Below are 12,439 nucleotides of genomic sequence, written 5' to 3'. Positions count from 1 at the left end.
TTAGAAGAAAGAAACAATTGAGTTTTATTCTTCAAAGGCATTCTTTGATTTTTAAAGACAGGGAATGGAGGAATTTAGGTATTATATGACTTGTCTGTTACTCATTTCACACACCTTCATTCTCATTAACTCCAAATTCTCCTTAGCCTGAGCACCAGTTCAATAGCTTGCTTTAGGCCCTAAGACCCTGTTATACTTGCTAATATTCACATTTGGATAGTTCCTGAGCCAACTAATGCTCTGAGCTTCATGGCCCCGGCATAGAGATAAAATTTAACACGATGAAACTATTGTTGGTGTGCCCAGTCATTCTCCCGCTTGACATACACATTAGGATCCACAGGATTTTTCTTTCTTTCTTTCTTTCTTTCTTTCTTTCTTTCTTTCTTTCTTTCTTTCTTTCTTTCTTTCTTTCTTTCTTTCTTTCTTTCTTTCTTTCTTTCTTTCTTTCTTCTCTCTCTCTCTCTCTCTCTCTCTCTCTCTCTCTCTCTCTCTCTCTCTCTCTCTCTCTCTCTCTATCTCTATCTCTCTCGGCTTTAAAAGACCCCAATTTACTATTGTTTAGAGATACACGTACAGTATTAAAAGTAAAAAGACAGATATACCAATAATAAGTACCCAACTAAGGACAATATTTATCTCTTTGGAAAAAGAAGGGAAAGATGTTTTGTTTCTAAAGCAAGGTGGTAAATAAAAAAGTGTTCATTATATTTTTTTGTATGACTGATATATTTCATAATTTAAAAACTTTTTGGTCATACAAAAAATTACATAGAAAAAATTAGAAGGAGTTGTTATGGGGCAGATTCTATTTCCCAGAAATGGTTACAATATCTTCCATCCCACATGCTCTTCTTACAATCTGGCTGACACCCCTCCCATCGAGAGGTGGGGGTCTGTGTTCCTCCCCCTGAAACTGAGTGTATTTTGGTCAAAAGAATATGGTACAGGTGACACTAGGTGACTTTCAAACTGGGCCATAAATAGTGATACAGCTTATGCTTTGTTCACTCGAAGAAGCCCAAAGTAGCACACAGAGGAAGACCATGTAAAGAATCTAGCCCTGAGACTTTCAGAGAAGAGATGCATAGCTAGTTCTCAACTTCCCTGGTCCTGATTCTTCCAGTTTTGTTTTTTGTTTGTTTTGTTTTAATGTCTTTATTAATTATGGTATCCCATAATTGTCTTCATTCCCCCATTCCCATCCCAAACCCGTCCCCATGTATGGCCCTACGCCCCTGTTGTCCGTGGCCACTGGTTAGGCTTATATGCATGCACACAAGTTCTTTGGCTGATCTCTCTCCCCTTCCCCCACCCTCCCTCCACAGGATTTCTATAGTGCCAACAATCAAAGACCTTGATTAGTGGGTATCACCACCATATCCCAGAATTAGAAACTGAGCCAGTGAAAAGGTAAATTAAAAGTCATATAGAGAGTCAGGAAATGAGCCTTCCTTTGGGGCTTTGACCATATGGCTACTCATCTGAAATCTTTTTAGGCACAGCATATTAGTATGTCAGAAATTTTAAATGTATATCATTGATTTCCAAGGTTAAAAACCCACAATAACCCAAAAGAATGTTTGGAAGGAAAGATGTAGTTAAAATAACAACAAAACTACCACTCAACATTATGTTATTAGAGGCCTGGTGAACAAAATTCGTGCATGTGGCCTGAGCCCTCTTTCACTCCGGGAGCCCTTGGGGGATGTTTGACTGCCATGGATGTGGGAGAGGCTCCCACCACCACCACTGTGCTCGCCAGCCGTGAGCTCAGCTCAGGGCTTCTGGCTGAGTGGCGCTCCCCCTGTGGAGTGCACTGACCACCGGGGGGTGGGGGTGGGGGTTGTGGTGTCAGCTCCTGCATTGGGCATCTGCCCCCTGTTGGTCAGTGCACATCATAGCAACCAGTCATTCTGCTGTTTGGTCGATTTGCATATTAGCCTTTTATTATATAGGATTACAGATCAAATAAATGCTTTGTGATTTAGACTTCACAAAAATACTCACTGGCTTTTCTCCATGATTTGTAGTTGGCCACCCTGTGTACTTAAATGCTTCCTGTGGATTAGAATGACTTAAATGCTTTCAAGATTCCAGTAAGTCATAAATGGCTGACTCTGTAGAAAGTCCTGTCTGTGAGCTGATAGTTTCAATAGGCTTTTCCTATAGATAAAAATTACTGGCAATCTGTCCATTTCTGTAACTAAAGATTTCCATCATCTCCGCTCTGGGAAGTTTTTGGAAACTTAGGGGGAAATAATTCCCTTTGATTTTACTCTGACAGCAAGAAGGAGCCTGAGAACATGAACTGGGGTCCAGGATCCAATGTGGTCATTTTCTAAAGTGCAGCAGTGCTTGCTCAGTCACAGGCTGTAGAGGTGAGAGCCAGATGGGGTGGGCTGCCTGCCGTCCTCTGAGCATACAGTGGCCAGGAGCTGCCTAGCCTGTTGTAGTCTCCTGATTAAAGTGCTGGTCATGTACGGGCATTTGAAAAGTACAAACAAGCTTTGTGGACCAAGGGATTCTTGTTCAGAGTCCAGAGGTTTCTTGAGGATGTCCCATCAAGTCACCCCAGCTCCGGAGATCACACGTTCAAATCTGAGGAGAAAAGTCCATAAACAGGAAAATCACTTTTCTGATTAGGAAAAATAGAAATTCTCAAGGAAAAAAAAAAAAAGATTGAAGTGAGAAAATACTTCAGGATAAAAAGCTCATCTATCTGGAGTCAGCATGGTTCAAAACCTCTCTTTTTAATCTTCTTACCACTGTCCTAAACTAGTCCAAGTCTTCAGTCTCTCTGTGCAGACCTATTGTAAGAGCCTTCTTCCCTCCGTTCTCTGGGCTGAAGACAGCTCAGTGCTACTGCAGTGTAGTTCATGGGGCTTCCCTAGTCAGAGTCTTTTGTAGTTCCCCACTGTGCCAGATAGTTCTGTTTGTTCCTAGAGACTCAGTCTCCATGCTGCTCTTTCCTACTCATGCCCTAGGAGGATGACACTGTAGACTATGTCACTGGCTTCCATCCCGTTCTTCCCCTCAGCATAGGAGAGAAAGGAGATTGCAGTGGGGAGAGTGAAGTTAGGGTATGAATTCCTCTTCAACCTCCCAGACAGGTTGCAGGTCGACTTCATCCCTCTGTCAAAGGCTATAGCACCTTGTGGGTGTCCACTGCTCTTGCTGTCCTCTCCAGGGTTCTGGTAACTACACCTTCCCTTTTCTCCTTCAGGCCCAGGGATGCTCAACTGTTCCCTGCTTTTGCTAATTCCAGAATGCTCAATATCCCTTGCTGATATCCCCTAACCCTAATCATGTCTTTGTAAATAGTAAAAACTTATAAAATTGCTCTATTACCCTTTCTAACCTTTCCTTCTGAGAACTGCTGAGGCATCATGCCCAGTTAAAATAACCTAATCTCCTTTGCCTGGAATTTATGACTCATAATGCCCCCAACAGTCTTTCCTCTTATCTCACTCCTGGCTCTTTTCAACTTGGATCACATGCTTTTTCCTACTGATGACCCAGGTCTCCTTGCTTCTTGGCTGTATCTCTTACGTCCCCTCTGTTTAGATAAGAAGCTCATTAAAACGACAAACAAACAAAAACATAGAAGATTAACCAAAGGACTTGTGTGCATGCATATGGGCCTAGACAGTGGCCATGGACAACAGGGGGGTGGGGGCATATGTAGGGAGGGGTTTGGGATGGGAATGGGGGGATGTGATACCATAATCAATAAAAAATAAAATTAAATTAAAAAAACCCAAAAACATAGAGATTGAGTCAGTTGCCAAGGGGCATACAAAAAGCTGATCCCTTTTATTTTAATTTTAACTTGGACCAATAATAACAGTTTGAGTACCTTATCTCCAATACTCTATTAATCTTGGATAACTAATGCTGTACTTATTTCACTCTTTCAATTCCTACACAGTGTATCTGATGCAAAATAGCAGAAACTTAATACTGTTGATAGTGAACGAATGAATGGCACTATACTGGGAATAACAAGACACTGTGTTTTTCTCTGATTATATCCTTAAAGAAAGTAATTGAACATCCCTTAGCCTTAACATGTCACTACCTCTAAAACGAGGAAGTCAGGTCTATAAACTCTCACAAACCACAGCTTGATGACTAGAATAAATCTTTTTTAAAGAAAGCAAAATATTTACCTTTGGTATCATTATCAGCTACTACAGTTTACTGGTTGACAGCGTGGTTACTTGTATAAGAGCAAGAAGCCATGGGCCCCATAGCACAAGCGAGTAAGATTAGCTCAAGAAAAATTTACACAAATGGAAAGGGCTGTGTGCCGTAGACAAGGGCTCAGGTGGCATGCATTCTAGCTCCAGTTCTACCACTCAGTTATAAGATGACCTTGTGCAAGTCACCTCATGTTTTACATCCTTGCAGTATATATTCACCCCTTCCAGGTTGGCCGGGCTAGTAATCTTTGAAAGGCAACTAAGACATTGGTAAGTATTATTGAAAGGGCATACACCAAGTGGCCAGATTATTATGATCTCTGAACGCATAATGATCTGGCCACTCAGTGTATATCCTACATAATATAAGGCTAATATGCAAATTGTCCCCTTGACCAGAAGTTCGACCAGCAGGCAGGCCAGCCAACTGCCCATGTCCTCTTCTCCTGGCCAGGTTGGCCAGACCCCACCCATGCACAAACTCATGCACCAGGTCTCAAAAAAAAAAAAAAATATATATATATATATATATATATATATATATATATATATATATATGCAAATTGTCATGCCAACACACAAGATGGCTGCCCCCATTTGGTCAAAGATGGCTGTCCCCATATGGACACAAGATAGCTGCCATAAGATGGCCGGCAGGGGAGGGCAGTTGTGGGTGATCAGGTCAGCAGAGGAGGGCAGTTGAGGGCGAGCAGGCCTGCAAAGGAGGAAAGTTAGGAGGAACCCAGACCTGCAGGGGAGGGCAGTTGGGGGTGACCAGGCTGCCAGGGGAGGGCAGTTAGGGGTGACCAGGACTGCAGGGGAAGGCAGTTAGGGGTAATCGGGCAGGCAGAGGAGCAGTTAGGCATTTATCAGGCTGGCAGGGGAGTGGATAGGGGGTGATCAGGCTGACAGGCAGAAGTGGTTAGGGGCAATCAGGTAGGCAGGCAGGCAGTTAAGCGGTTGGGAGACAGCAGTCCTGGATTGTGAGAGGGATCCCAGATTAGAGAGGGTGCAGGCTGGGCTGGGGGACACCCCTACCCCCTGTGCACACTGAGTGGCCAGATTATTATGTGTTCAGATATCATAATAATCTGGCCACTCAGTGTATAGTGTTTCCCTCCATAAAGTTGACAAGGACCCAATGAAGAGTTCTATGCAATGCACGTGACTACTGGGATATAGAGAGGTAAGAGGGGGGTAGTTAAAAGGACTTCAGAAAGTTAGTTCTTCATCTAGCAAACATCCCTGTGTAATTAAAAGTGATACTTTGGGACAGCTAAAAATGCATTAAAACACAGAGAAATTCAGGAAACAAAAGAAGAAAACAATACAAGGTTCCATAATATAAAGATAGTAATTATCGACCTTTTAATGTTTTCATTTTAAGTTTTCGGAAGAAAGTGTTATAATGGGTATAGTAAAACCACCTTTTTAAAATATAGCATTCATAATATATTTTCATATCTTATTTTTTCTTTTTATTATGTAGAAAACATTTTCCATATTATTAATTTCTCAGAAACAGTATTTTAAATGGTAACATATATTTACTTAGTAGAGGTTCCAGTTTTCCCCTGTTATATCAGTTAGGGTAGACTAGTTTATGGTGCAATAACAAACAACTCCAATATAATAAACAAAGGTATATTTTTGCTTATATTCCATGTCCATTGCAAGTCATCAGGGTGCTCTGTTATTTGTAGTTAACTACTCAGAGACCCAGGCTGATATAGTAATCACCAGCTCAAGTGTTGTTGGTTATCATATCAGATGGAAAAAGAAAATATGGCAAAGCACACTCTAGTTCTTATATCTTTTACACATAAGTGTGTGTTACTTCACTTATGCTTACATTTACTTGACCAAAGCAAGTCACATGACCATACCTAATTTATCAGTTAACTACAGAGAAGTGCAAACCCATAATGTATACAAAAATAAGACATCCAGGAAATGTGTGAAATAATACTAATGACCATCACATCCATGACAGAGAAAGGTGAGAATAAGCTGTTTCTTCAGTCAGACTATCTGAGTCTTTTTCTCTTATAATAACAAAGTGAAGGTCTTGAAGGCCTTTCTAGAAGTCTGGATTTCCACAAGAATAAAAACAGGCAACAGCTTTCTCAGCGTTGCCCAGAAAGTTATGGGCAGAGCCATGGAGTGGAAAACCAGAGCCTCTGAGCCCTGCTGGGCACTCCCACAATAATCACATTTCACTTCAGTCTCTGGTCACTGAAGCAAAACCTACAAGCTCTTCCCTGCTAAAGTAGAAAGGGAAAATATTTATCTGAATAAAGTCTTGGTAGAAGTAAGGGTGATAGACATGCTCGGGACAAGTCCCAAAACTCCATCTCCCAAGATTATGCTAGGTAAGGACATGAGAGCCCAGGATGGCTCTTGAACAGCTGGAACTCAACACTGTCCCAACATGGTAGTTTGGGGGTGAGGCAGAGCTGTAATGGCAGAGAATGGGTATGGGAGAGTGAGAGCCTTGAGCTAGCTAAGCCCCATCCTAGTGGGGCTCTCTCCTTAGATAGCTCAGGTAGGAGTAGGAGTAGCATTAGACCATTTAACACGGGAACAAGTACATTGACTATGGGAGAAAGTACAGCCCAGGGAGAACCTCGAGGTCAGGGTCAGCAAACTTTTTCTGTAAAGGGCTAGATTGTAAAAAATTTTAGAATGCATATCCCATAAAGTCCCTATTGGAATTCTTAAATTCTGCTGTCAAGGCAGTGGAAGGGGTGTAAATGCTGGGTGGAGAAAGGGAAATCTAGAAACAATGAGCATGGCTCTGTTTTAATAAGATTTTGTTTATAAAAACTATTGGCCCTGGTTATAGTTTGCTTAAACCCCTTTTAGTTGGTACATAAAATGAATAGAGTGGTTCTCATTTAATAGATGCCTAATGAAAGTACACTTTCTAAGGGAAGAGGAAGAGCCTCACCTGCTTTCTAGAAATTTATGTTAGTACTTTGGGAAATGCAGATGTTACTCCTGTAAGCTTTTACCCAACATAAATGCTGTAATTAATACACTTATTTTCTTTTAATAAATATATGGCATACAGGACATTAATGTTTACAACCTGGTCCTGAGAACCCAGTTTTCCTAAATCCAATACTTGTCTTCTCAGGATAAGAACAAAAACAATTTAAAAGTAAATGACAGCTCTGGCCAATGTGGCTCAGTTAGTTGGAGTGGCATCTTGTACACCAAAAGGTAGCGTATTTGACTCCTGGTCAGGGCAAATACCCAGGTTGTGGATTTGATCTCTGGTTGGGGTAAATGCAGGAGGCAACTGATTAATATTTCTCTCTCACACTGATGTTTCTCTCTTTCTCCCTCTCTCAACATCTAGACTCTAGATGTTGCTAAGAAGTTATTTTGATTACCATATATTATGGCATATAACATCAGTTGACTTTAAATTAAAACAGATTATCTTCCATAATGGTGGTGGGCCTTGTTCAATCAGTTGAAGACCTTAAGAGCAACACCTGAGATTTTTCCAGAAAAGAAGGAATTCTGATTCAAGACTGTAATAGAGTTCCCAGACTGCTGGCCTGCTCTAGAGATTTCAGACTCCACATTGCACCTTCAACTTTTACCTGAATTGCCAGCCTACTAGCCTGCCCTATGGATTTCATACTTGCCAGTCTCCTAGTGGCTCCGTTTCTCTGGAGAAGCCTGGGGTTCCTTTCACCTCTAACAACAGGTACCAGGTTTTCTCAGCTGTTTAAACACTGGGCCCCAGACCTGTCCTCTTTCCATTCCCAAAGTCAATATCTCCAGGTCTTGATCCCCCTTGTTCCCAGTGAATATTACCTAAAATGTTATATTAGTTCTCAAGAAAGAGTTAATTGTTGGTGAGCAACTTTATAGAGGAGGAACTTAAAAAGCATCTACTGAGGGTGGATAGGCTCTATCTCCCTTCCTCTCTGAAATCAATAAAAATATTCTTTTAAAAAAGATTCTGTATCTAGCTCACAGGAAAACCTGAATGTAAATCTTTTGAATTTTAGTTATAAGCTCCTTTGTATAAAAATAAATAATTCAGGCCCTGGCCAAGTGGCTCAGTTGGTGGGAGCATCATCCTGTACACCAAAAGAAAGGTTTCAGGTTTGATCCCCAGTCAGGGAATGTAGGGCAGACAAACAATTGATGTTCCTCTGTTACCCCTCTTCCTCTTCCTCTAAAAAACAAACAAACAAACAAAACACACATATTCTTGAGTGAGGATTAAAAACACAAATATTTTAGGCATAAAGCAAAGTAAAGGGGAAATACAATGGAACATCTGTATCTCTGCTACCCAGTTTAAGAGGTTAAATGTGGTGTTTATAATTTCTGTGCTGTTTTTGTATTTTTACTTCACGTGACTGTTTCCATATACACTACTTAATGGTTGTTTGCATGTGTTTAAAAATCTCTATGATAGGCCATATGTTGTCTATATCTTTCTGCGATGTGTCTTTCTTTCCTCTCAAAATTATATTGTTCAGATTTAACCACCTCAAAAATACATCTAGCTTTGGTGCTTTCATTTTAATTATTGAAAAAGCATTCTTCATCTATTCTCCTATTGATTCATATTTTACGTATTTCTAATTTGTTGCTATTAAATGTACCAGGTAGATTCCTATGTGTGATTTCTATGATGTATTTGCATGTGGTCCTGACCTCTTTACATCACACCACATATTCTCAAGTAAGTGCCAGGGAGGAGTGAGGAAGAGAGGAGGAGCATCAACCCCTTACCTCCCAGACTCTCCCTCTCCCCATTAGAAGGCAGAGGACAGGGGACTGTACCTGGCTGGTGAGGTTGGTGGAGCAGAATTAGGTGCATTTCTTTCATTTGACTTATGATTAAGATAGTTACTTTATTTTGAATTTTAGATACCATTAAGAGGGTGTGAGTTTTTTTATTTGTTTGTTTTCCCCCTGTTTATAAGGAGATATATTGGTTAAAAATGGTCGTGTTATCCTGTTAATCCAAAGAAGTTGCTCTATAATAGTGCAACATTCAGACCAGTGACAGGCTATAGGGTGAAAGATTTAGGAATGACAGGAGGCCTTTGAGCATTTCTCAATTCTTCAAATGTTTCTGTCTTCATTACTCTCTAGCTAGAAAAGAGGTTTTGCGAACTGGTCCTTGACAGGCTCAATTAGCCTATGGGCACATTTTGTTTGGTGGGTTTGGTATTTGAAATAGTTTTTTAAATAACGAGGGCATTTTATATAAAAACCTGGCTGTCTTCTCCAGCAATGTTAGGCTAGTACTTATCTTGACAGAGAATAAGCTCTCTGATTTGACACAGTCCCCACTCTCCCTATTTGATTAAACGAGGCCTTTTCCACCCACATCATCACCTGCCTGGCCCTGGTGCACACCTGAATTGACCACCTCTGCTGTCAGGCCTTTCACTACTTCTTATGCTGAGCAACTGAAGTCACTTATACAGACTTCAAGTTCATGAAATGCTAGGGCCTCTCCCATAGAAACCCACTGTAGGCCACGTAGACCAATTTACAGGAATGAAGGATTTCTCAGGAAATGGCTATTTCAGTTTTAGTGTTGAAACTTATGAGTCAAGAAAACCTTGTTGCTGAGTCAGAGAAGCTCAGTGTAACCTGACCTCAAGTCCAGCCTGTGCTGCATGTGTTTCCTTGATTCTGTGCACATGGAAGAGTGCACAGTCACAGGATGTGCCTTTTAAAAATACATTTTTTAATGATTTCAGAAAGGAGGGGAGAGAGAGATAGAAACACCAATAGTGAGAGAGAATCATTGATCAGCTGCCTCCCACATGCCCCACACTGGAAATTGAGCCTGAAACCCTGGCATATGCCCTGACAGGAATCGATCCATGACCTCCTGGTTCATAGGTCAATGCGCAAGCACTGATCCATGCTGGCTGTGCAGGATGTATTTTTATAACTGGCTTTCAGGGAAGTGAAGGGGCAGGGGGAGAAGAGAAGGTACAGGGGCCAATTTCACTCTTTTGAGTTATATTTTGTTCTTATGTGCTGCCATATCTTATGTGTAAGCTAGACACAGACCCTGTTAGGGTTTCCTAGGGTTGTTTTCACAATTGATGCTTCTGGGATTTGGGGGATATATTCAGCAGAATTCTAAAACGAATAGCTGTGAATATTCTGAGTAGCTGATGCAAAGTTATTTAGAAATTTCTGTGATGTTCCTATCATCATTTTGGTGAACTCATGTGTCACATGTGCTTTTTAGATTACAAAGGAAAGCGACTTTCCCAAAAAAGCTAAAAATACCCAGTCCTCAACATGAGCCACGCCTGTCAGTCCCCACCCAGCACAATGCTGTTCCAGTTCTAAACTTTTCATCCAACCAAACTGAATAATTTCAGCAACCTAACTTCTCCCGATCTCCAGATAATACCCTTTCTCTTCTACAAATTCCAGCTCCAAGCTTGTCAACCTCATGAAAAGATTTCTGCTCCCCCAGCATTATCCTTGACCCACAGTCCTCACCAAGTACTTAACAATTGTTGCAAAAACAATGGCTGTTGATTGCATCAAAACCGAATACCTACCCCTTGCTATTAAAGTTTAACCATGTTTCTAACATGCCCTATGCAGTGTTCCCCAGCAGTGCTTAGCCTTATAGGCAGATTGAAGGCTACACAACTGTTGTGTAGCTGTACAGAAGTTACCATTTTTGTCCTCCAACAAAGATATAGAACAATGCAAGTTCTAGAGAACAATTAACTGAAATGCCATTGAATAGGAAGATTCTGAACAGGTCTAAATTATTCAGTTACCCTCTATGCATTAATAGCACAATGGCTATTTCTTAATTCAAGCTGGGGGAGAAAAAGAGATGAAAAAGAAAAATTGTGACTACTCATAGCTCTGTTCACTTCCCTCCTGTTTGTGGTGACAACCTTTTGTTGCGGCTGAAAAAGAAAAATCCCAGTGATGGAATAAAATTAATGAGAAAATTGTTCTGTTTATAGGCCAAAAGATGGCAGAACAAAAAAATTCAATCCAAAACAGGCCAGTGGTCAAGATGATGGCGTAGGTAAATGTGGGACTCACATCTTCCCACAACCACATAAAAATTACAGTGAAACTAGAGAACAACCATCATTGAACAACCTGAAATCTAACTGAACAGAAGTCCTATAACTAAAGATATAAAGCAGAAGCCACATCCATCCTAGCAGGATGGATGTGCTGCTCCCACACCTACATGTGATGGATAAAGATTGGGAGTGATATCTTGCTGCTGAGGTACCCCCGAGGAGGGGTCCTGTCCCGTACCAGGCTCCCTAGCCCAGGGTTCCAGTGTCAGAAAGGGAAGTCCCCATAACTTCTGGCTGTGAAAATCATCTTGGATTGAGGGTGAGGGAGATGGAGGGTTCCTGGAGTCTCATGCAGTTCCCCTTAAAGGGTCCATGCACGAACTTTCTCAGACTTTCTCACTCTGAGCTCCAGTGCTGTGGCAGCAGCTTGAAAGGCATGTGAGGAACATATTGGGAGGAACTGAATTGTGTGGTGTCAGGGCAAGGGCTGGAGGTACAGCTTTCTCCCAGACAGCTGTACCTTTGATGAGCCTTCCCCCCCTACAGAGCTGGTAGGCGGGCTCCATATCTGAGTCTCCATCAATCTGGCTTCACACTGTTCACCCTGCCCTGGTGATTCCCTGAGATTCCACCCCATCCAACTTGCAGGCCCACCCAAGCCATTTTCAGTGGCTTTTTCATACAAATAGCCATCTTGGCCCATGCTTTGGATTTCCTAACCCCTACCTCTCACTAAGTGGCCCCAGTCCCAGCACTGCAGCATCCAGGCTTGGTTTGCAGCTTGGTCTCTCCCGGGCACCTCTAATCTCAGCATATTTAGTAGCCATCTGAAGATTGCTCCACAGCTCATGCTGAGTGGCCCTGGGAAGGACACAGGTGGTGGATGACCTTGGTCCAGCACCAGGGCCCCACTGAAGAATGTCCTGTTCCATGGGGTGGGCCCCTGCACAGCAGATCCTCCACAATGGTCACAGCCAGTCCTTGCAGCCAATTGACCTAGGGTGAATCTCTCCCATGGACATGCCAATACCAATCAAGACTCAAATACAACAGGAGGGTGCACACAGCCTACACAGGGGTGCACCTGGAATTCCAAGCTTGGGCAATCAGGAAGGTTGTGCCAGTGGGCCTCATAGGACACCTACTACATAAGGCCACTCTACCAAGACT

The 12,439-nt window shown here is 41.9% G+C and overlaps 1 protein-coding gene across 6 annotated transcripts in view; it reads right to left on the bottom strand.

Moving 5' to 3' along the window:
- Positions 1-1,315: 1,315 nt before the first annotated feature.
- PDCD1LG2 (programmed cell death 1 ligand 2) overlaps positions 1,316-12,439 on the bottom strand; it is a 69,466-nt gene continuing 58,342 nt past the window's right edge. For 3 of the 6 annotated variants that reach the window (XM_084899603.1, XM_084899599.1, XM_084899602.1), the window contains exon 6: positions 1,321-2,601. In XM_084899603.1, the coding sequence (XP_084755729.1) occupies positions 2,588-2,601 (14 nt within the window). In that variant the 3' untranslated portion in view covers positions 1,321-2,587. Of the gene's footprint in view, positions 2,602-12,439 lie in introns of all 6 variants that reach the window. The other 3 variants (XM_084899600.1, XM_084899601.1, XM_084899604.1) reach the window with 2 other exon arrangements.

The sequence above is a fragment of the Pipistrellus hanaki genome (genome assembly GCF_964339955.1).
Source record: "Pipistrellus hanaki genome assembly, chromosome: 11".
NCBI classification, from domain to species: Eukaryota; Metazoa; Chordata; class Mammalia; order Chiroptera; family Vespertilionidae; genus Pipistrellus; species Pipistrellus hanaki.
This window is presented reverse-complemented; position numbering and strand designations above follow the sequence as displayed.